This window comes from Myotis nattereri (assembly GCF_964212035.1).
Source record: "Myotis nattereri genome assembly, chromosome: 16".
NCBI lineage: Eukaryota > Metazoa > Chordata > Mammalia > Chiroptera > Vespertilionidae > Myotis > Myotis nattereri.
This window is the reverse complement of record NC_138091.1, coordinates 39,078,553-39,102,845: the sequence shown is the minus strand read 5'-3', so window position 1 is coordinate 39,102,845 and position 24,293 is coordinate 39,078,553. Positions and strand designations below refer to the sequence as shown.

The window sequence follows — 24,293 nt, the reverse complement described above, 5'->3', positions numbered from 1 at the left end:
GAACCTTTGGATTAACCAGACAGGAAAAATTATTTACATTAGGAAGCCTTGAGAGAAAAATGAGTGGAGAAGGAAATTCATCAAAATGAGCTGAAACAATAATGAAGGGAAAAAACACAGTATCGATATGTCATTTCCATCAAAGAGACACACACAAAACACCCACTCAGGATCCTTGTATTAGCTGTTCCCTCTTCCTGGAGCACTTTTACCCCAGGTCTGCACAGCGCACTCCCTCACCACCAGTGTTAGCTTCTCAGCGAGGCCTCCTCTGACCACACTATGACAATCACAAGCCAGCCCACCCCACCAGACCCGTCATTCCTAATTCCCCTTAATGTGCTATTTCTCTTCCATTGAACTTCCCATGTAAAATATAACACTATCTTATTTTGTTTATTGTCAGTCTTCTTTTCCTCCCCAATAATATGTAAGCCCCTCAAAGGCAGAGATTTTTGTCTATTTCATTCACTGACCTGTCTTCAGTGGCTAGAAGAGTGTTTAGAACATAGTAAGCACTTGAGAAACATCTGTTGACTGATGACTGAATGAATGAATACACAATTAAGTATAAAATAGACTCAAAGCAATATTTTTTTGTGTTCCTTCTGTTTATCAGGTAAAGTTAAACTTGATTTTAATTAGCCAAGAGGTCATATAAATAAATGTACACATAGGTATACAAATTACTCTACATTTTCCCCTTTAATTTCTCAAATCAGGAACACATAATTACCTGCATCTTCCAATGGAGCACAGAGCAATGGGATCACCTACCACAGCAACCAGGGACTGTGCTCTTGTGATGGCAGTGTTGAGAAGTTTGTAGTTAGATAAAAAACCATAATCTAAATCCTCTGTGGAATCTTCCAGCAGTTGTTCTTTCTTTTTAATTGGTGTCTGTTTATGTTTACAAGTATGCCTTGTCCGTACTGTGCTAAGAAACAAAACTCTGAATTGCTTTCCTATTAAAAATAAATAAAAAAGACTTAAGATTGTTATTCTGAAGGACTGATAGAATAAAAGCATTTCTTTCTGCCTTTTTTAATGTTACTGCTAAATGACAGGTATTGGCAAGGATGTGGAGTAACTGGAACTCATGCACGGCAGGCGAGAATGTAAAATGGTATATAAAACACTATGGAAAATAGTATGGTGGTTCCTCAAAAAATTAAACATAGAATTAACATGATCCTGCAATTCCACTTCTGGGAATCAATCCAAAAGAATTAAAAGCAGGAACTCACACAGATATTTGTACACCCATGTTCACAGCAGCACTATTCAAAATAGCCAAAAGGTGAAAGCAACCCAAGTATCCACCAACAGATGAAAACATAAATGTGTATATACACATATACATATATAAAATATTATTCAGCCTTAAAAAGGAAACAAATTCTGACACAGGCTACAACCCAATGAACCTTGAAGACATTATGCTAAATGAAATAAGCCAGTCACAAAAGGACAAATAGTGTATTAATGCACTCAAATGAAGTACCTAGAGTAGTCAAATTTATAGATAGAAAGTACGATGGTGGTTGCCAGGGGCTGGGAGGAAAAGGGAAATGGAATGAACACATAAAAATGGTTAAATGGTAATTTTTTTTAAATTTTAGTATTGCTGGAACCAGCCTTAGTGATTCCGAAGTCCCACTCAATACAAGGAACCTTCATTAAAGCAGGGTCATCTAACCTCTTGCTGATTCCATAAGGAACCCTTATTGAATATAGTTCGTACAATAAATTTCTAATGCTCATTCTTATAGTAACATGTATATTCCCTCTTTCTATGACAGACCTCCAAATATTTGAACACAGTTTTCACATTAGTCTTTTCTTCTGTAGGCCAAACAATCCTACTTCTTTCGACCACTCCTGACTCCCATGTGGCAGTTTCTATAGCCAGATCTCCATTGGGTGCTTCCTAGTTTACTAGTTCTATTCCTTCTAAAATGTACCCAAATTCTGTGTGATCTGGACAACATGTGGTACAAGGGAGTTATTTTTCCCCATGATTTAGAAATTACATTATTCTTATTCTTGTATATTACCATGAAACCTGAGATTGTACTAGGCTTTTTCAGCATTCACATCATAGTGTTGTTTCATTATTTAAAAGCACAAATTTTATAGCAACTAGTTGCTGGTAACCATTCACTGAGGAAAGTCTGCAGATGGGAAACAAGCTGTGCCTTTAAAAATGCATTTAAGCAGAACTTGCTTTGTAAAAATCTTTATGAACAAATTAGTCCTCAGAATGTAACAACAGTAGGCGTATGCTACAGATAGCGTGTGTAATTTATACAATTACAGTCATAGAAAAAGTTAATTTGTTCATACTTCTTTTATTTGGATATAAAAATCTAACAAACATATAAATGAGCTCAATCTTTAATTGCCAAATTTGGCATTAAAGAACTTGATATGAAATGAAGACATAATTACTTCTCCAGGAAAGAGATCTTGAGAATTAAAAATCCAATGTGCACACACTTTAAGATTTAATCATCTGAATAACTTAGTTTGTTTCAATTAATACTCACCTTGAACATTTAGCACCCTTTCTACATTAACATCAGATAATCTCTTTTTTCGAAGTTCAGCACGTATCCTAAACACTTGATCAGCATATGGAGTCACCACACCGATACTGCCATCATCTAACTTCCCCCATGCTACTGGCCATTTCCTTCTTAACTCTTCCACACGCTCCACCACTTCAAATACCTTTAAACAAACATACATACACATATTAAAAGTTACACAAGTGTTTAGAGAAAAGAATATGGTAACTGAAATAGATGTATAAAGGATTCCATTTTATCATTTTAAAATTACCTCTAAATAAGAATAATGCTTTGCTTTTATAAACACATTGAGAATTAAAACATTTTATTTACATTTCAAACAGTAAATTCTAAAATGCAGCCAGTGAAAACATGAAAATGAGACAATGTAATGGCAACTGGCCCCTCCCTTTACCCAGTCTCCTCCGTTCTTAAATAAGGACAGGTTTAAGTTCCTGTGTAGGAAGAAGGACAAGGATATGGCCATAAAACTGACAACCCCATTTAGGGAAACAGAGAAGCAAATCCTGACAGTCTCAGTAGTTCTCAGTCCACTCTCTCCAGATCAGGCAAAAGAACCTAACCACCAACTAGAGATGCCTAGAGTGAGTGCCACCATTCAGTCTCAGCAGTGCAAGGCCTAGCACTGCCCTTCCTCCACTGCTATAACTAAGCAGAGCAGCCAGCATCTGGTACCTAACCACTGCTGGGACTAGGACAAATGTGGATCAGAGACAGACCTTCAGAATTCACTGTTATCTAGCAGTACAACTTCGCCCAAGCCATTTCATGAACCTTGCAATAAAGTAATGGCATATTTTACCCAAATGAATATTTTAGATGCCATTTATTGGGCTCTTAATGTAGGTCAATCTATTTTAATTCAATGAATTGACCAAACCGTTTCAATGCTTAGCACAGTGGGAAATACAATAATTAAGAAAACATGTTCCTTGCCTAAGAGATTACTGTGCATTTAGAAAACAAATTCCCAATTAAATATATATATATAACACAAGCTCAACAGAGGATCAGACAAGAGTCTAGAGAGGAAGGAGAAATATTTTTAATGTCTTTTAAATATATTATTTATTTATTTACTGCTAGAGGCCCAATGCATGAAAATTCATGCACTGGAGGGCGAGGGGGGTCCCTCAGCCCGGCCTGCCCCCTCTCAACAGTCTAGGAGCCCTCAGGGATGGGAGGCGACCCGTCAATCAGGGGAAGGTGACTCCCCCATCACAGCTCTGTTGCTGCCACTGCCTGAGGCGCAAGCCTCAGCCAGCCCTGTCTACCTGTGCCTCGGACCAGCCCTGGGCGGCTGGGCAGCTGCCATCAGCAGCTTGCCTGTTCCTTGGGCTGTGCCTGCTTGCCTGAGCCTCAGTCAGTGGGGGGGTGCAGGAGGACCCAAGGTCCCCAGTGGGGCTGAGGGAACTAGGCACCGCCATCTTGTGGCTGTGGGCGCCGCCATCTTGTGGCTGTGGGCGCCGCCATCTTGTGAGGGTGTGATGGTCAATTAGCATATTCCCTCTTTATTATATAGAATTTACTAATAGTATATAAACTGACAGCATTAAATATAGTGAGTAAAATTTGACACTTTTTATTCCTTTCAAGAACTTGAAGATTATTGAATAGAATGTAGTTTCCACTTCCAGATACAAATTCAATGGATGATAGTCACCCTACTGTTATGATGATATAACAGCAAGGGCATCAAATACACAGACTGTCCAAGGATTCTGAAGAGCAAACTGTGCTGAAGACACGGTGATCTCATTGTAAGGAATAAGACAGGTGGGTCTGAGTACAAAGGAGGTGAGTGAAAATTGACAGATGGTAACTCAAATCTACAGAAAGTAGTTAAAAGAACCAGAAATAGTAAATAAGAAGGTTAATGCAGCAAACTCTCAGAGTCCTTAAAGGCATAAAATTATATAATTGTAACAATGTATTGTTGAGTTGTAATATACGTAAGTATAAAATAAAAAACAATAATAGCACAAAAAAGGGAATAGAGAAATGTAGGAGTAAAGTTTCCATATCTCATTAGAATTAAGTTAGTTTAAATCTGAAGTTGATTCTGATAAGATGTATACTGTAAGACATAGAGAAACCACTAAGAAAACAAATCAAAAATCATTAATGAATAATTAAAGGAATTAAAATATGACAAAAGAAAAATGCACTTAATGCAAACAGTGGTAGTAAAAGAGAAAAGAAGGGCCAAAAAACACATGATATAGAAAACAAAAAGCAAAAGGCAGAGGTTAAGCCTGTATCAATAATAACATTCTTAGTAAATTAGTGGACCGGTGCACAAAACTCGTGCACATTAAAAGAGAATTAATAAGAGGAAACATTTTAATATTGCTATTTGCCCTTTCTCTACAATAGAAGTGTCAGAGATGAGAGAAAATTAGTAAAATGTATTTGAAAATCTCCCTCCTGTCAGTCTGGGGTGTGCCGCGGGACCCAGAGTCAAGTTCCCATCCACCCGCGCATTCCTCAAAATCATACGAGACCCAGACCTGGCCAGCCCCACACCCGTCAAGCCCCACAGGGTGGGGGGGCACAGCCTCAGGTCCCCTGGCCCCGGTGCCAGGGTGAGGGGCATGGCCTCAGGTCCTCCGGCCCTGGCGCTGGGGCGGGGGCACAGCCTCTGGTTCCCCGGCCCAGCCTCAGGTACCCCAGCCTGAGGCAGGGGTGCGGCCTCTGGTCCCCCGGCTCTGGCACGAGGGCACAATGACCATTTGCATATTAGCTCTTTATTATATAGGATTTATTATATAGGATGTAAGCGATTTAGACAATTTGATCAAAAGGAAATTCTTTTTAGACTAGAATTAAAATAAAAGCATAAAACACGATGCAATGATTTGGTCTATAAGAGACATACTTTAGATTCAAAGGTAAAGATAAAAGGATAAGAGTGAAAGGGTGGGAAAATATGCCATGCAAATAGCAACCATGAGTTAGCTGGAGTAACTATGCTAATATTAGACAAATTGACTTTAAAACCAAAAGCAAAATATTACCAGAGATATAGATGGACATTTTAAAATAATAAAAAGGTCAATCCACAAGAAAGATATAACAATTATAAATATATGTAACAACTAACTACAGAGTCCCAGTATACATAAGGCAAAAAACATGTCCCCTCTCTGCCATAAGTTCCATCATACCTGGTGGATTTGTTTTTTAATAACTGTACAAGTCTTTCTACCTCTCACTTATCCCATCTTGTTTCCATAGCTCCTCTCTTCACACTGAATTTCTCAAGGTTAAGAATCATGTATTGGTGCTTAGTGTTTAAATTCTGCTTCCCTCCATCCACCAACTTGGCATTATATTGAGACCATTTCATTATTATAGGATATGAGTACAGTCAGAATCAAGAAGAAAAAAAAAAGGGCCGAAACCGGTCTGGCTCAGTGGATAGAGCGTCGGCCTGCGGACTGAAAGGTCCCAGGTTCGATTCTGGTCAAGGGCATGTACCCTGGTTGCAGGCACATCCCCAGTAGGAGATGTGCAGGAGGCAGCTGATCGATGTTTCTCTCTCATCGATCTTTCTAACTCTCTATCTCTCTCCCTTCCTCTCTGTAAAAAAATCAATAAAATATATTTTAAAAAAAAAGAAAAAAGAAAGAAAGAAAATAAAAGGGACAGAACCTAGAGACAGAACCTAGCGAGAGAACATGGCAAAAGATCCTGGACAGAACCTGGCTACAGAACTTGGCTGGAGAACCTAGACAGAACCTGGCTGAAGAACCTGGCTACAGAATCTGGCGACCGAACCTGACTGAAGAACCTAGACACAGAACCTGGCTAGAGAACCTCGCTATGATGATCATCTGAATGCTGACTCCATGTCATTCCTTCTTCGCTGACTCCGTCCACACCTTTGGGGGCCCCTGGACCTGCTGGGGTTGGACCCCAGCAGCAAAGTGTTCAGAGTAGTGCCTTCATTTAGTAAGCACAATACATGTGCTTGTTGTATAAACAGAAATGTAATTCATCATCAACATTAAAACATGGGAAATTTCTAAAAAAAAAAAAAAAAGAAAAAGAAAATAAAAGGGATGACCTTTCTCACTCTTTTATTCTGCCATGTTAAGCGTGTGAAAGACACAAATTCATATAATAGACAAACACATGATATAAAACAAAAAAACATGTTCCCCAAACAAAGGACAATTATACACAACAAAAATGCTGTAAATATTCAGCTCCAGATTCTTTAATTTTACTTTTAATTTCATCCTCTGTTCTAAGATCCTTATGACTGTAAGTCTGTGTGAGTCAAAAGTATTTTTATAATGATGAAATCTAAACCATTCTCAAATCTCATAATGTCCTCCTAAACTTTAGTCAGAACCTCTATACAAGAAAAACATCTCATGTTTCCCCTATTGATGTAACTGGTACCACTTGCTTTAGAACACTTGCCTCTCTCCGTCAGCACTCACCCTACCATGGTTGGTTTCCTAGATCTGAATTTCACTTATACATACTCTACCCTCAAAAAAAGTCCAAGCATGCCTACACTGGTATTCAAAACTTGAAAATCTTGCCTATAAACCAATGAGTTTCTACTCCTAGCCCAAGCAATATCTATCCCACTCTATCAGCCCCAGTGAACAAGGATTAGGTTTTGCCCCTTGAAGAAAGAGCCTCCAGGCTCTTTTCACTGGAGGAACTCACTGGGCTGAAGAAAGTGACTAAACAACCATTATCTAGTTAGTGGTGAAGTTCAAGGTGGCTTCACATTTCTCTAAAGTTACATAGTTAATATTTAAAGTTCACACAAATCTTTGTGTTTAAAATATGAAAAATATTTCTTTATCCAACCCCCCAAATTTTTTTAGTATATTGACAATCTAGGGCAGTGGTCGGCAAACTGCGGCTCGCGAGCCACATGCGGCTCTTTGGCCCCTTCAGTGTGGCTCTTCCTAAGCCTTAGGAGTACCCTAATTAAGTTAATAACAATGTACCCACCTATATAGTTTAAGTTTAAAAAATTTGGCTCTCAAAAGAAATTTCAATCGTTGTACTGTTGATATTTGGCTCTGTTGACTAATGAGTTTGCTGACGACTGATCTAGGGTGATGCACCTTATATACTCTATAGCTTGCAGGTTTCCTGGGAAACACACATGTATGTCCCCATGAAGGAACAAGTGGCCCTGGCTGAGAAGCTGAGCCTCTGGCAAACACCGACCCTGCCTCAAGATTATAGTTAGGGCTCAGCTCTGACCCCTGGTGGCAAGGCAGGACCACCAAGCCTGCTAGAGTCCAAGCTTGCCTCTCCATGTCAGCACTCACCCCACCATTGCTAGTTTTCTAGTTTCTAGGTCAGTGGTTTGCAACCTGAGAGTAAAAGTAATAAAGAAAAACCTAGAGTTATTTGTCAATATTTCAAACATTTAAAGAAAAGTTTACCTTTTCTTAAAATTAAATGGCACAGACTAACTGAAATGTCAAGTTTCTTTGCTTTCAGCTAGGATTTTATCAAGTGGGTGCTATTGATTTCCTTGTACCAACTTCTAACTACAGGCCTCTGATCAATTTTTTAAAGAAAAGTGAATTACTATTACATCATAAAAGCCATGTCTTTGAAAATAAAATGAGTAAAGAATGGGACTTAAGGAATAAAGCAAGATGGATATCGTAGATCAAGAGCAATTCCCCCAATGATTAACCAGGAACCTCCCCCCAGCCCTTCTCTGGGTTTCCTGAAGTCCAAAACTCCATGCACTGTGATGACCAGAACTTATCTAAAGGGTCTCTGGCTTGCTGACCCCTAAAGACTTCACCAACTTTTTGTCTGCTGCCTGATCTGACCCCTCATACTACTCACACTCTTCTGAAATTAAAGTCACCTTGTAAGAGGACCATATAAGTTGTAGCACATAATGGGTTAGCAACATCATCACCTCAGTCTGTGTGATCTCTCTGGAGCACAGAATTCTGCAATTCAAGTCTTACTCACTTAAAATGATATGTCATTTGAGTATGCACTATAAAATATAATCATAGTCTATTTTAGATGGCTAACAATAAACCTATATAATAAAAGGGTAATATGCAAATCGACTGAATGGCCAAACAACAGAACCACCATCCGGACAACCATCCAGGACCACACTATGACACCCACTGGTGCCAGGCCAGCCAAGGCAGGTGCAATGCAATTGGTTGGTGGCCCAGCCATCACCCCATAATCACCCCACAGAGGGAGGCCCAGGCCACCGGCCAGCGGGGCAATCAATAGGGGGGCTCCACGATTGCCCCAAAGAGGGAGGCCCAGGCCACCAACCAGCGGGCAGGTGGGCAGGGCCTCCCTCTGTGTAGGAAGCTCAGGTCCTGAGTGCCGGAAGCCAGAGAGAAGCCCGGGTCCCAGAGGGAAGCCGGTGTCGGCAGCCGGGGGAAGGCAGGCCTACTCTTGCACAAATTTCATGCATCGGGCCTCTAGTAATATATATAAAATAATACCAACTTTTCTTTTCAATGAAGTCATGTATTTTGTATTTTATCATAAGACAACATGTAATTCAAAGGTTTTGTTTCCTATAGGAGATTCATCTTAACCAATCAGTTACACAAGAAAGAATGAACTTTACATACTATTTTCATGTAAATGAAGTCAATACCTAATAAGATGTCAACCCAAATTTTTAAATAAATGCTCTCAACAAGACCAGGCTATGTGACTGTGAACTATTAACAATTTGCAAAAGAACTAAGGTACCTCTGCATTATTATAATAAGCTGTGCTATTTTTTTCTTGTACATCTTCCCCTCGAGCTGTAAAGAAAGTGAGTGGGTAGAAATCCTTGTGTGCTGGTTGCTTTCCACTGGCCATCAGTTTGCCCTCATAGAAGAGCTCAGAGGTGTAACTGCAGAAAAAGACCAAAATAAATAAGTAAAGAGCAATCTACTATCAAAATTCAATTCACCCATAAGAAAATAAATATATCAGTCAATCCTAAAAATGTTGCTTTATGTCCATGATTAATTTTAATCCAAGCATCTAATACCAATGAGGCCAAGATTTTCTCCAAAATCACAGCAATGACATCAGAATAGGCTCCGAATTGCTAAATGAATTGATTTGGGTAAGGTACAAAGCCAGAATACAGAACGAAAAGGAATAAATGACGACAGTTCAATACCAGATGAGAATCTTGCTCTGTGAGGAAATGTGCTAGCTAGTATATTTTCTTGGTTAATAGATTTAGATCATATATATGCAAACAAAGATATTCAGATATTGAAACAATACACACAACTGAAGGACATTCAAGTCTTTAACAATAAAATGAATACATTTTGCAGAAGATACCAGCTAGTACTTGACTCATCAAGGACTGCAGCGAATGACTGGCAACAATCAAAAAGGAAGCACATACTGAGATATTAACAAAGCCACAGTTAAATCTAAATTTTTATATTTATTCTATTGCTTTCAGAGAAACCTAAAAATGGTTTTCACATGACTGGCATAATCAACATTATTAAATCATACTAAACTTTAAAACATTTTAAGTTTTTGGCTGAAGGAGGGGCTTTCCAGAGTGCTGGGAATGTTCTGTTTAATGATCTGGGTGCCAGTCACATGGGTGTACTCAGTTTATGACTATTCCCTGAGCTGTCACTTATGATATTTTTATTTTTATGGATGTGGATATGTACTATATTTAATAGAATCCTTTAAAAAGTTTATTACTAAGTTTCATGGTTTTCCTTCCTCCCTTTCAAACAGATTCCTTGTATAAGACAGACACAATAAGCAAACCATTATATAGTTTATCAACATATTTATTTATTACATCATGTATTTTTACACGTATACTATATATTCAGTCACAGAAAAATATACCATAGCTAGTAAAGCTTAAAGTGTTAGTTTCCAGAATTGCCCTATTCTGTGAAAAATTACAGCTCTGACTTCTGAAGTTTCTTTTACAAACATAAAAGTAAACATAATCTGCAACTCAGGAGACCATGTAACACTGCTGGGAATAATTGGTCCCTAGAAACAGTGCTGTTTTTTGAGTCCCCTCCAGCCAGATCACAGGAAGTGTGATACAGAAAGGGCAGTTCACACCTACTTGATGATAGCTTCATGGGACCGGTAGTTCTCACAGAGGAGGATCCTGCATGGGAACTCAGCGGGGTAATGCTCATAGAGTCGATCAAGTAATGAAACATGAAGGTTTCTCTCCCTGGCAAACTCGCTGTAAACAAAAGGACTGAGCTGTAACAGACAAACATACAGAGAAAACTTAATTAAATATATGAGTAGTATTTTTTAACCTACTCATTAAAAAATCCACTATGCTGGCCCAGCCATTGTGGCTCAGTGGTTGAGCATCAACCTATGAACCAGAAGGTCACAGTTCAATTCACAGTCAGGACACATGCCCTGGTTGCAGGCTCGATCCCCAGTGTGGGGCATGCAGGAGGCAGCCAATCAATGATTCTCTATTATCACTGATATTTCTATCTCTCTCTCCCTCTACCCTCCTCTCTAAAAATCAGTAAAAATATATATTTTTTTTAAAAATCCACTATGCTGAAACTTCTGATGTACTAAACTTCAACATGCTGAATGTTAGAACAAACAAAAGAAAATATATTTTCTATGAACAATTTTACTACTATGAAGAATGAGGCTAAAATTTCTAACTTTTCATTTCACTCACCTAGAGTTCCTACACATAGGTTAATAAAGGGCTCCTCCAACATATTAAATAGCCACTACTCAATAATTTCAAGAATGCAACCCATTGCATCATTGGGGGAGTCAATCAGTCAGTTATTTCACTAAAATTGATGAACTATTCATAATGGTGAGCTGGTAGGACATTTTGCATATGAATATAATTTTTTTAATAATTTGTAAAATAATCTTTTTCTCATGACAAAGTATAAAAGGAGCCATTCTTGATTATACCTCTGGCAGCTAAAAAATTAAATTAAATTACTTTTGGCAAAGAAACAAAAACAGAATTTGTTCCTCTACACATTCAACTCTTTGCTGGATGTCTTGACAGCTACAGCACTATATAGGTTCAATCTTATCTGTGGCAGAAGATATTGTAAAACAGATTTTAATAGAAAAATCATATTTCTCCTTCATGTATAGTATGCAAATACATAAACTCAGACCTCGTTTTGAGACTTTGACCATTATTTTTAATTAAGCACTTTGTTATGATAGCAAAAAGTTAACCCTACAGGAAAACAAATGTAGGAACAGGACTTGGGGAATTGTAAAAAAAATAATTTGGATTTAAATTTGCTTTATAAAAAAAAAAAGACTCAAATATTCATACTACAGAGAACTGAACTTCAAATTAACAAGCATGAAAATGTTGTTAGACATTGTAGTGGGATTATAATTTTCCTTCAAAAATACCAGTCTGTTTCACTATGAGTGCAGAAATATTTAAAGTATAATACATGGCACAATTTCATTGGGTATTTTAGAAAATAACATTAAACATCAACATATAATTCAAAGTTCCTTTGAATATGATGATGCAGAGGGCAATTACCTGCATGTGGTCACCAGCCAAGACAACCCGAGTGCTTTTAGTTGCTAATGCTAGAGGCATAATGGTTTCACACTCCATGGCCTGGGCAGCTTCATCTAACAGAATGTGCGTAAAAAACCCTACAAAGTACACAGTAAACACAGTAAAGCATATTAAAGCAGCAATAGAGGCCAGAGCAGTTTTGTGTGGTTGTGTTTTGTTTTTTTTTCATTTCTACTAAAGAAAAAATTTAGTGTGCCAATTTAAGAGTTGTGAATCCTCAATTTAGAAAATCATCCATTTAAATTATTATTTAAAAACCAGAGATTAAAAGGAGTAATTAATTATCTTACTCAATAATAGATACATAAATGGCATCTGGTGCTAAAGCCCCCAATACTAACAGCTGAATTGCTATACTTAAAGATATTTTAAAAGTACCAGGTAGCAACTCTTCACCAAAAAGAAGGGCTGGCAACTAAACACTAAGGGCCAAAGTCCTTTCACTATGTATTCGATGAAACATCAAAAATAAAACAATGGTAGTTCATAAGTAACTTTAACCTAAATATGCGTATTAGACATTAAAATAAAGAAAATCACACTCAAAATCTAATATAAAGAAGAGTTACAATTTTAATTTTAAAATCTAAGATTATCTATTAGCTTATTCACTAATTTGATTAGATTTAGTGTGGAGGCAAAAGTAGGTTTACAGTTGTGAATATGCAGTTTATTCTTGTATTATCAATTATTGTATTATTTTCCATACAAACAACTATAAGCCTACTTTTGCCCACTCTGTATATACAGATAAGAGATATATATATGTTTTTTAATCTAAGACCCTACAATGAAAATATCATGCCTGGGGGAAAAAGACTAATAACAAATGTCAAAAGTACATTATCACAAGTCCCCCCAGATGCAAACACCTATAGTAGGAGGCATCCTACATCTTGGTTGCTACTGCCACTCATACTGGGGCACAGAAATCTGTGTACAGGAAGGAGGAAAAGCCCCTTTTCCTCTAAAAGGGGGGGAAAGAGGCAAAAATCTCCTTGCTGTCTCAATGTAGAGAAGGAAAAACTTGTCCCCTACTGCCAACTCAATGAGGTCAGAGGGGACCCTCTTTTTACTAACATAGCAAAGAACAGGAAGTAGTTTCTCAACAGAATGATGACATAAAACTCTGAGTTAATCAGCCCACTGTGAGTTGGCCCAAGAACCTAGCCTCTATTTCCATCCCTATTTCTATAAATATCAACAAATTCCAAACAATCTGTTCATACAACTTTCTGATGCAGTAATAACTCTCAAAATCATCCATTTAAACAAATAGCTATGGTTGACAATACAAATATTAATAACTGTTGTCTATTTACCCACAGTGGCCCAAGCAAGATATGGACACATGCATTTTTCTCCCTGTTGAAAGAATTGTGCTTCTTGTTCCACAAGACTAATTAAGGATGGTGATTACATAAACACAGAATTGAACTGGAGGGAAACACTGAGACCAGTGAAGAATACCTACTGTTTTCATTGTTATAATTAAATAGAGCTAGGTTTGAATCAGGAACTAGATAAATCATTAAATTATTATACCCATTGCTCAAGCTAATAAAGGAACTTGAGTTACTCAAACTGAGCCTTGGTTTTCTAATCTGTAAAATAACCCTCCACAGGGTTCATATGAGAATTAAACACCCAGAACAAAGCACAGTTGACTTCTACTAAGTATTCTTCTATACGCTCACTCTTCAAAGCCATTCTTTACTCCTTCACACAAACCTAAACTGTTTAGGAGGTTTGGGTATTTAACCTGTACGGCAAATATGCAGAGTATAACCATAAAGTAATGAGACTGATTGTTAAATAAACATACCAAAATTTACATTTCAAATAAGTGTTGTTCCATTCAAAGAAGTCAGTTGGGAAGAAATATAACTCATTCCAATGATGCAGTCACTGTTCAAAACATTTTTGAAACTCTGCTTTTGTAACTGCCCTCACCAGCCAGCTATGAGCTGCATGCACAAGAAAATAAGTCTCATTACTGAGAGGCACGCCTTTTTTTTTTTTCTGTCTTTTTTACCGCTAATGGTATTGCTCAGTTTGATCACTACCTACCTTATTTACCAGTCTCAGAAAGACTTACATGTCTCAGAAATATTTTGAAGCTTTTCTAAAATTAAATCTACCTTCAAAAAAGAAAGTTGGCCACCATTCATTATTTAAGATAAAAAGAGGTTTATCAAGGGCCTCCAGGTTTCTATATCCTGGGCCAGGTGCCAGGAATACCAGATGAACAGAATAGTCTCTACCTTCCAGGATGTTCAAAAGAATTTGTCACTGGCTCTGAAAACAATTCCAAAAGGAGAGAACAAAAAAGTGTTGAGCCACGCCAACAATTATAATATGGCAGCAATAAATGAATATTCTTCCAAAGCAACTAATTTAAAGTGATACCATTTTTTGATGGTTAAGTTCTGCCATATTTATCAGAATTTCTTGTCATTTTATATCTGTACTTTGTATAACATTAGTTTAATTTTATTTAGCTCCTGTCTTATAACAATCGCAATAGTATGTAAAAAAACAACAACAATCGTGATTGTTGTTGTGTCTACACTATACAAAAGTATTTTAAAGCAAAAACTTGAGAAACTGTAAAAAACACCCCAACATTGTCCAAATTTGAATTTTTCATATGATCAATAGTAAATAAATACCATCTGATCAATTAGAGAATAAATAGAATAGCCGTCATTAAAATGTCTAAAATGTCTAAACTAGGGGTTGACAATTTTCATTTTTTGTAAAGGACCAAACAATATATATTTTAGGTTTTGTTGGCCGGACAATTTCTTTTACAACTGTTCAACTAAGCTGTTGTAGCACAAAAGTATCTATAGGTAATAAATAGGTAAATAATTAGGCATGGCTCTGTTCCATCCAATAAAACTTTATTTACAATAGACAACAGGCCACAGTTTGCCAACCCCTGGTCTAGAGTGAATGCAGAAGCCCTAGGCATTCAGAAACCCCCTATATGTGTCTTGAGTCAGCATACCAGGTTCAAGGTCCAACTGACAGAGGTACTGGGAAGTATTCAAGGTAACAACAACCACTCGGTGCTTAAGAATATCTTCTTTCTGTGGCATCTGAAAGGTGGAATGTGCGCTTGAGATCAAACAGTACTGATGCACAACTGGGTGAACAGTCTTTACCCAGCGATTTCTGAAATATACCCTATAAAAGAAGATAATATTTCCTATTTGAATTTATTAAGTTCTTACCAGTATTTGATTATCAAAATAATGACATTATTATTTAAGACTACAATATCTGGAAATTAGCAAATAAATTGGATAACCATTAACACTCTACTGGATTAGAATTTCACGTACAACTGTGACTTCCCCCTACCAAAAAAGACTCAAACAGAAAGATTATGCACTACAGTAAAATAAACATCTAATAATTTTTGTGTTCAGATTTTCTTACAAACAGAATGACACGAAAACAATTTCATAAGCATCAAATTTAAGTTCAAAGCACTGCCATTTAGGAATTACTTTTTCCTAGAAAATTCTTATTTAAAAAATACTTATTGTATTTTAATTATCGATGCTAATTTACAACAGAATTACATACATACAACAGAAATTAAAAAGTTAACTGCATTTCACTTCAGAATATATTCTTATAGCTATATTTAAGTCAACCTCTAATGTTCTAGAAATTTAAAAATCAAAATAAATTTTGGACAATCAGAAAATCTTAAAAAATAGGATCTCTTCCATTAATTGCAAAATAAAAATATTAGTAGGCTGCATGCAATAGGTTACTAAGATGGTACGAAAACAACCTTTCCATCTATCCACCCACTCACCCTCATTGAAACACTGTCTTCCCTCAGCTTCTATGACTCAACCTTCCGCTGCTTTCTTTCTCCCTCTCCAGGGTCGGTCGGCATCCTCAAGTCTTAGTCTTGGCTCTCTCCTCTTCTCAAGCTCTGTTCTCTACCCCGACAATCTCATCCAGGCCCTTGGCTTCAATACCCTAATGACTCACACATCCTTCTCTCTCCAACCAAGACCTCTCCCTGACCTCCAGGATGCATATCTAACTCTTTATTCAATACTAGAGGCCCGGTGCATGAATTCGTGTACCAGTAGGGTCCCTAGGCCTGGCCTGAGGGATCAGGTCAAAATCGGCTTTCCAACATCCCCTGAGGGGTCCCAGATTGCGAGAGGGCACAGGCCTGGCTGAGGGACCCCACCAATGCATGATCAGGGCCGGGGAGGGACGCAGGAGGTTGGCCAACCGGGGAGGTACCACTCCAGCTCACCTCACTCAGTCCCAATGGGCCAGACCCCAGCAGCAAGTTAACCTACCACTCAAAGCGTCTGACCCCTGGTGGTCAGTACACGTCATAGCAAACAGTTGGGTGGCCTTAGCATATCCATTAGCATATTATGCTTTGATTGGTTGAACAGATGACCGGACATTTAGCATATTGGGCTTTTATTATATAGGATCTGTCTCCTCTAAGATATTTCACAGGCAGCTCAAATATAAAATGCACAAAAACAAATTTCATGATCTTCTAAAATGGATTGTAACCCTCCATGAAAAACTTAAAACTGGCTGTTTTCTTTTAAGCAAAGAAAAAAAAAAGTACTTAACAAATGTCCCTAAATAACCAATATCATTTCTTAAAGATGCAAAAATTTTAAACGTTTTAAGTGTTAGTTTAAAAAATGTTAATCAGATCAGCAAAGCAGAATTTACTTTAAAATGTATAAAAAATTCATTTTAGCAGCTACCTAAAAAATCACTAATAAATTATGATTACATTAATTTAAAGTATATGTATGTAAATACATAAATTACTAGAAATTAAACTCTAAAATGTTAGTAGTATTTACAGCTGATGAAATTATAGTTTTTATTTTCCTCTTTGTTCTTTTCTATATTTTCCATATTTTCTTAAACATTTCATGTAAAATCGAAAAGTGATTTTTCAAATTATTCATTAAATCTAACTCCAAGCACTGCTTCTTTTTCAAAGAAAAGGCAGAAATTGAAGTTCTAAGTCTCACTACTAACTTTTTGGTCATCACCTTAGAAAGCTACCTCATGTTGAAGCTAGTAAGAATACAAAGTTTGCCGAAACCCGTTTGGCTCAGTGGATGAAGCGTTGGCCTGCAAACTGCAGGGTCCCAGGTTCGATTCCGGTCAAGGGCATGTGTCTGGATTGCGGGCACATCCCCAGTGGCAGATGTGCAGGAGGCAGTTGATCGATGTTTCTCTCTCATCAATGTTTCGAACTCTCTATCTCTCTCCCTTCCTCTCTGCAAAAAATCAATAAAATATATTTAAAAAAAGAATACAAAGTTTGATCATTAGGTCTATCTTGCCTTAAAAGTACAATATTCTAGTGCTGGCTTCAAAAAGATTTAAATAGTTTCTTGGTACTTTCATTTTGTGCAACATTTAAGGGAGACACTGTCTATAAGATTATTTAAAACACAAAAAGAACATTTTCCAAAATTAGAGAATTGATAGTTGCAAGTGACACTTTCAGGCTTATAGTATAAAATGAACCAAGTAATTTACTTATCTCTAGAAACAAACCATTCACATATCCCACAAAAAGTATAATGATACTTAATATAGGAAACTGCCTGGTAATATAAAATTTTAATTCACTGAAATTTTATTCATATATTGAATTCATATTAATAACTTCCCAAAAAAAGTTATCACTTTAAGATACTACAGAATCAGAAAGACCTGATCCGAGAAGAAAATCTGCTTCTTTAAAAATCTATATAAAACAAATAGCTTCTATTTGCCCCAAAGCAGTAATTGCACACTTTATCCATAATCTCTATCCACTAAGTGATAACTATTCCAGTGCCAGATACCGATCTTCAGAACTATACATAGAACAGAACTGTGCTTTCCTCTCTAGCCCACTTTAAAATCTAATTCTAAGGAAGTAAGAAGTAAAACTGAAACTAAATGTAATCTAAAATGGTTTCTACAAATATTTTAACAATGACTCCTGGCAACTAATAGAATTCTATGCATTTTAACTGTAAGGATGCATATTTAAACATTTTTACTGCATTAACTATTTAATGTTTATGAGTATTTTCACACTTAATCACATTTACCAAGCCTGCTCTAAACTATACTGTGAAAAAAGAAAACTCCTCGTCAGTCCTACACCTTAGAGACACCACATCTTCAAGGTCATATGCAGACGCTTTGTGCATTCTTGTGTTCTTTCCCCTGCATTTTGGGACAATTCAGATAAAGCTCATCTCCCCAGAGTGCTCAGCCATTCTAATTTTCTCTATCCCATCTCCCAGACCTTTCAAGATTATTGTCCATTAGGAAAATTATAAATAAAACTGAGTTAATGTAGTGATAGTGCTAATAAATCCTAACATTTCAATGCATTAATCCTCATAGGAAATACATTCATGAGTTAATACCTTTCCCCAAGAGAAAAACTATTGTAAATATGTAGGGCCACATTAAAAAAAAAAACACCTGGAGAATTCAAGCCTTTTCTTTTTTCTATTCCATTATTAAAATGAAATAACATAAAATTTGTATTTAAGTATACTTAAATATTTTTCCTTCTTGACTGAACCACTCCTGAGATTTGTGGGGAGGTGATAATTTTCTGCTTAGATGCCAAATTTCTGAATTGGGGCCATTACAACTACACATGTACCCTATTGAAACATAACTTGTGCATATTTAGATGCACTATATTTTGAATAATAACTACCAACACATAATAATTTTACAAGGGAAAGCTAAGCATAATGATAGTCAAACGATGGATTTTAATGTTTATCAACAGTTCTACTGCCTCACATGTCAAATGACCTATGCTAGGCTGACCAACATTTGAGAAGCTTTTACTCCATTATTTCCAAGCCAAGTAGACCGTGATAATTGAGATTGCCATGGTTCCCACATAACACAAAAATAAACACACATGCACACGCTCTACCAACAATAAAGCAAACAAACATCTCCATTAAATAAGAACACTCAGAGCAAAAATGCTGCTAGCTACCCAATTATCACTTATGACCTAAAAAAATCAGAATCTGAAGCAAACTAGCTATTGACAAATTTTAACCACCGGCAAATACATTTTCATTTATAGTGATTGTATACATGTGATGTTTTCTTATTAAACACAACTGAATTATACTGAAAATAATTCTTTCTGCTCTAATTTCCAAGGGTGAAAACAAAGTATGACATAAAAACCTGTGTTCACAGGCCATGCCACTTTTTTGTCATTTGTTCTTTTTAATGCAACTGCAAAATCATTCAAATGGCTTGGGTTATGAATAGTAAAGAATTAAATAGCAAAATCTCATTTTCCATGCCTAGGCTCAACAAATAAAAAGTTAGTAAATTATGATTCAAAAGAGTGGTTAGAAATTAATTTTTAAACAATAATTGTACTCAAACAACATAGGGCATGACATATTAGTTTATAAAATGGCAAACTAAACATTAATTCATATAACAATGAAAGTAAATGGTGTAATAAACAACCATTTAATGATTCTTTATTGTTTTCTGAAGAAAAGGATTTTATTCCCCCACAATCCTATATTTAAGTACTTCCATCTCCATATACACTGGAAGGACCTTTCTATATGAATCTAAAATTTTCTTGGACATTTTGTCTTGTAAATGATAAAAGTTGTAAATACCGGTCAATTACATTTTGTTGCAGAAATCACTTTAGTAGTATTTCATGCTTCTCTAATGTGCAGCTTTTATGAAATTACCTGCATGATCACAGTCAAAATCTTATTTCCATAAAGAACTATCATGCATGACTACTCTGCCCCACAAAATATGGTAAGATTTTAATTACATTTTATGTAAATCATATTTATGATACTTCATCATAGTAGCTTTTAGAGGTACACATCAAAATCAGCTCAGACTATAACAACATTTTTACATACAAAACTTAAAAAAGGATGTCTTTTTCTTTACTTAATGTTTAAGATGTGAACAGTCAAATATTTTCAATTTTTCTTTAATTTTAAATCATTTCTTCAAAAGGCATTACCTCCAAATGCCAATGCAGAGTTAAAGATTTTGGTATTCTCAAAGTTACTAAAATCTTTACAGACACCTTTTCTTAAGAATAATAAAGTGTGATACAGATACATAATAAGCCTTAAAAAATACCTGAGAGGTCTTGCCTGGGGATTGCCTGCTTCTACATAGGGATGTAAATAATCCTTTATGTAGAGATCAGCAGCACTATTAGAATGGGTGCAAATGAGAATCCTGCTGAAATAAATGGTGCAAATAAAAAGAATGATAAAACACAAAACTATACAAGCAGTATAATACCAAAAAAATAAAAATAAAAAAGCAGTGGCCATCTTAACATTATACATTTCCCTCAACCTACTCAGTAACCTCTATCATATTATTGAATAATGCTCTTAAGCAAATTGTATTACTCTTTATGCTATAACAGAAATAAGTCCCCTAAAATTACGAAATCTAACATATAAAATTACTTTTTAAAAATCCAATTCTTTGGCTCTAACATATAATCAAATTCTTTAGCAGACTTGGGGTTTTGCTGGCTATTTAAAAGCTATCATTCTCTATGTTGTCAATTTTTAAAACAGTATGTTTTAGGAGAATTCAAATTTTAGTGCTTTAGGGTTTGAATGTAGGTCTTTTTCTCTTTTGCATTTTTTAAAACGTTTACAAACTGGATGAAAATTTTCTTGTTAGCCCTCACTTTGAATTCCGAACACGGACAGAGGCTGTGCCCTAGTAAGGAGGTCAGAGCACAGCCCTCACCGTCTCACCTTGTCTCCTGCTGCTGGAGCATGTGCTTTACGGCCTGCGCTAGCGTGAAGGTTTTGCCTGTCCCATAGGGTCCGATGATGAGAACAGGAGGCAGCTGTATTGAAAGTGGGGTTGTAATGGCTAGAACAGCTTCTTTCTGTTTTGCATTTAGTCGGGGATCCAACTGTTCATCCCACTGTCTGTAGAAAATAAAATTTTAAGTTACTTTAAACAAGCACATCTTATTAATAAACAGAACACAACATACAAGTATCCTGAATTTCACTGAACCATTAAAAATACTGAAATAAAAAAATACTGAAATAACATAGCGTCTATAAAAATCAATGCTTATTCTAAAATTACTTCTTAGAAAATTACCCAATTTTACTATGTTGATCAAAACTCACTTTAGTTCTGTTGTCCTATTCCAAGTGCAAAAAGATAAGTAACTTAAAGACATCACACACTATTAGTCTAGTTTCTGCCATGTCTCTATAGTAATGACAATGTCAAAATGTAGATACCCGCTGGGACATAAAAAGCATCAAATAACCTTTTTTCCTGGCAATAATGAAGTAGTAGTTTCTTTGCATAGCAAATAAAATGCAAAAGGGAAACTAACTGATTTCCAAATTCCAATCCATTCAAAGATCTCTTAGTAACGTTTAAAATAAGGGGGAAAGAAAAAACCTGTATGACTCTACTTAAGAGATATCAAACTTTTCTGAAGTTCTTCATTCAGAAAACAGCAGTTTTTTTAAAAGCTGAACAACATGAAATGCTCTCTAGTATTTTCACACGCACAAGTATTATCCACATGCCCTATTTTTCAGAGTAGAGAACACCTGTCATGGCAGCACAAACGGCTGCTGTAATGAGATCCAGCTTCCTAGTGTCCCTTCTATGACTTGGCTAAGTTTCGAAGATTTAAATGGACAGCAGATGCTGAAAGGGATCAAACCAAGTGGAGAACCAACAGCATTCTTTCCCATAACTAAAATTAAAATACTAAATATCGCAACAAGTATGGTAAAAATGACAGGGATGTGAACCAAAATAGGAAGGGTGTGTAAAGAGACTTAGAAGATGTGCAAAGTGCCTACAAAATAAGCCTGAAATGGGAGGACATTGTGTAGTGAAAATTCCCCCGCTGTGAGGACTCTACTTAAATCTGAAGTTAGTTATTTATGGGAAATCTTCTTAACACTTTCAGTTTTTAAAAATTATTATGATAGATCATTTCAAACAAAATTCTCCTAAAAATGTAAAACTTTAGAAAATAAACACTGGCTATCTAAGCATTCCATTACTTATTTTTCTGAAATTTAAACCTTCCTAAGTAAAAAACAAAAGGACTCTGACCAGTGGCACTCAATTTCCTATAAGCCAGTCACTAAAGCTCAAGCATTTTACTCCACAGAATTAAGCATTAACCAACTTATTTCCTCGTAATCCTGCCGGTCCCCGGCAATGTTTCATCTTCTACAAAGGAGAAGTTCCTTTAGATGATTGCTAAGTACAGATCTAGTACTCGTGGCAGACACTGTGGAATGGTTATCCCCACGCCATCCACAGCAGCCTTTCTGCCTTTCCTCTATTGAACCTAGATAGCTAAATACTCCATTTCCCAGCCTCCTCTGCAAGAGACCCAATTCCGGTCAATGAGATGTAGGAGGAAGTTCTTCAGAAGAGCTTCTATCTATACCCAATAAAACAAAAACAAAGCCTCACTAGAAGAAAGCTCTTTCCGCTACTTTGCCTTCCTCCTTCACCTGGCTGAAATGAGCTCGTGGCAAATAAAACTGCAGCAGCCATCTCCTATTCATGAGGCAAGGGGCATCAGGAAGAAAACCAGTACGTTGTGTATGGCAGAGAGGAAAGGAGAACCGTGGTCCTTGGTGGCACTCCAGCTCCTGCACTAGCTTTGGACCACCTACCTCTGGGCCTCTATCTCTACATGTTGATGCCACAGTTAGGTCAATACCTGAGTTACTATGGTTCTATGATACCTGACCCCACGGTTCCTTTGTCTTTAAATGGAGATAGCATACTTGCATCAGATGGTTATTGTAAAGATCAAATGAAATAACGCATACAACCTGATTAGAAAAATAATTGAGCAACAAGCGCTCAATTAATGTTTGTTTCCATTATTATAATATTTTCTAAGGATTTCAAAAAAATGATATATAAGTTGACCAGTACACTTTCAAAAAACAAGAAAAAGTTTTAAAATCAACCTCTAATCTTTCAAATTCAGGGATTTTAATGATTTTATTAATGAAGAGACATTAGGTTTATATATGTATATATATGATTAAATGACAGATTTATGGGTATAATTCTAAAATATGTCAATATTTATTTATATAACCCATTCTACTTATTGTTTCAGTGTACATAAATGCTTCAAGGCAGATCAGAAATTTTAACAATGTTGGTCAACTCTGAATAAAACAAATTGTCTTTATTGTGCCATCTACAAAATAAAGGGAAGATTTACAATATATATGCTGATAAGAGTCATCTCTAATTTTCACAGTTTAAAACAATATAAAGTCTCCTCGAGTTTATTCTGAATAAGTGTTATTTTATTCCCTGAACCAAATTAATTCAAAGTTCTTTTTTTATCCTGGTCTAATACACTGTTATAATTAATTTTTTTGTTATAATTAATTTATATACCACACGCCTAAGAATAATTTCTCAACTTCTATCTTATTCTAGGAAAAATTTTAAATGGATAGTGATTTCTCAGTATGTCCCCAGACCCAGATATATTTCAATTACTATTTGTAATAATAGTGCTATGGACTCTCTTCCTACTTAAAAGTTTTCTGCCACTTGGCATTTCCTTAGTTAACTTTTACAGTTAATACTTGCAGTCAGGGGTATTGAATACATTGTCATATGTTATATAATTTTCAGAACTGAGCATGTACAGTAAATGCCTAATAATACTGGCAGGACCTCACATTTGAAACCCTAATATTTCTTTAAACTTGAAATTCTTATTAATTTAAATGTGTCATATATTAATAATGTGCAAGGCCCTGCTGGAGATTCAAAAATAAATAAGATGTGGTCTCTTCCTTTAAAAAACTCAGTGGGTACTAGACTTTGGGGGTGGGGGAGATCACTTCATGAGTTATACAAATGTGTAACAACTGTACACCTGAAACAAATACAATAATGAATTTCAACTATAATTGAAAATTTTTAATTTTTTTAAAAGTTCAAAATCTAATGAGAACTGTAGACATGTAAAAAAAATTAATGAAAATTAATTTGAGGGA

At 36.1% G+C, this 24,293-nt stretch overlaps 1 protein-coding gene across 1 annotated transcript in view; it reads right to left on the bottom strand.

Annotated features, from left to right (window-relative positions):
* HELZ (helicase with zinc finger) overlaps positions 1-24,293 on the bottom strand; it is a 123,826-nt gene that overhangs the window by 48,651 nt on the left and 50,882 nt on the right. Inside the window, exons 17-24 of the mRNA XM_081109694.1 lie at positions 21,015-21,194; positions 20,374-20,478; positions 15,194-15,372; positions 12,139-12,257; positions 10,690-10,835; positions 9,327-9,474; positions 2,550-2,733; positions 737-965 (exon numbers count right to left, since the gene is read on the bottom strand). Coding sequence (XP_080965820.1) covers positions 737-965; positions 2,550-2,733; positions 9,327-9,474; positions 10,690-10,835; positions 12,139-12,257; positions 15,194-15,372; positions 20,374-20,478; positions 21,015-21,194 — 1,290 coding nt within the window. The remainder of the gene's footprint in view (positions 1-736; positions 966-2,549; positions 2,734-9,326; positions 9,475-10,689; positions 10,836-12,138; positions 12,258-15,193; positions 15,373-20,373; positions 20,479-21,014; positions 21,195-24,293) is intronic.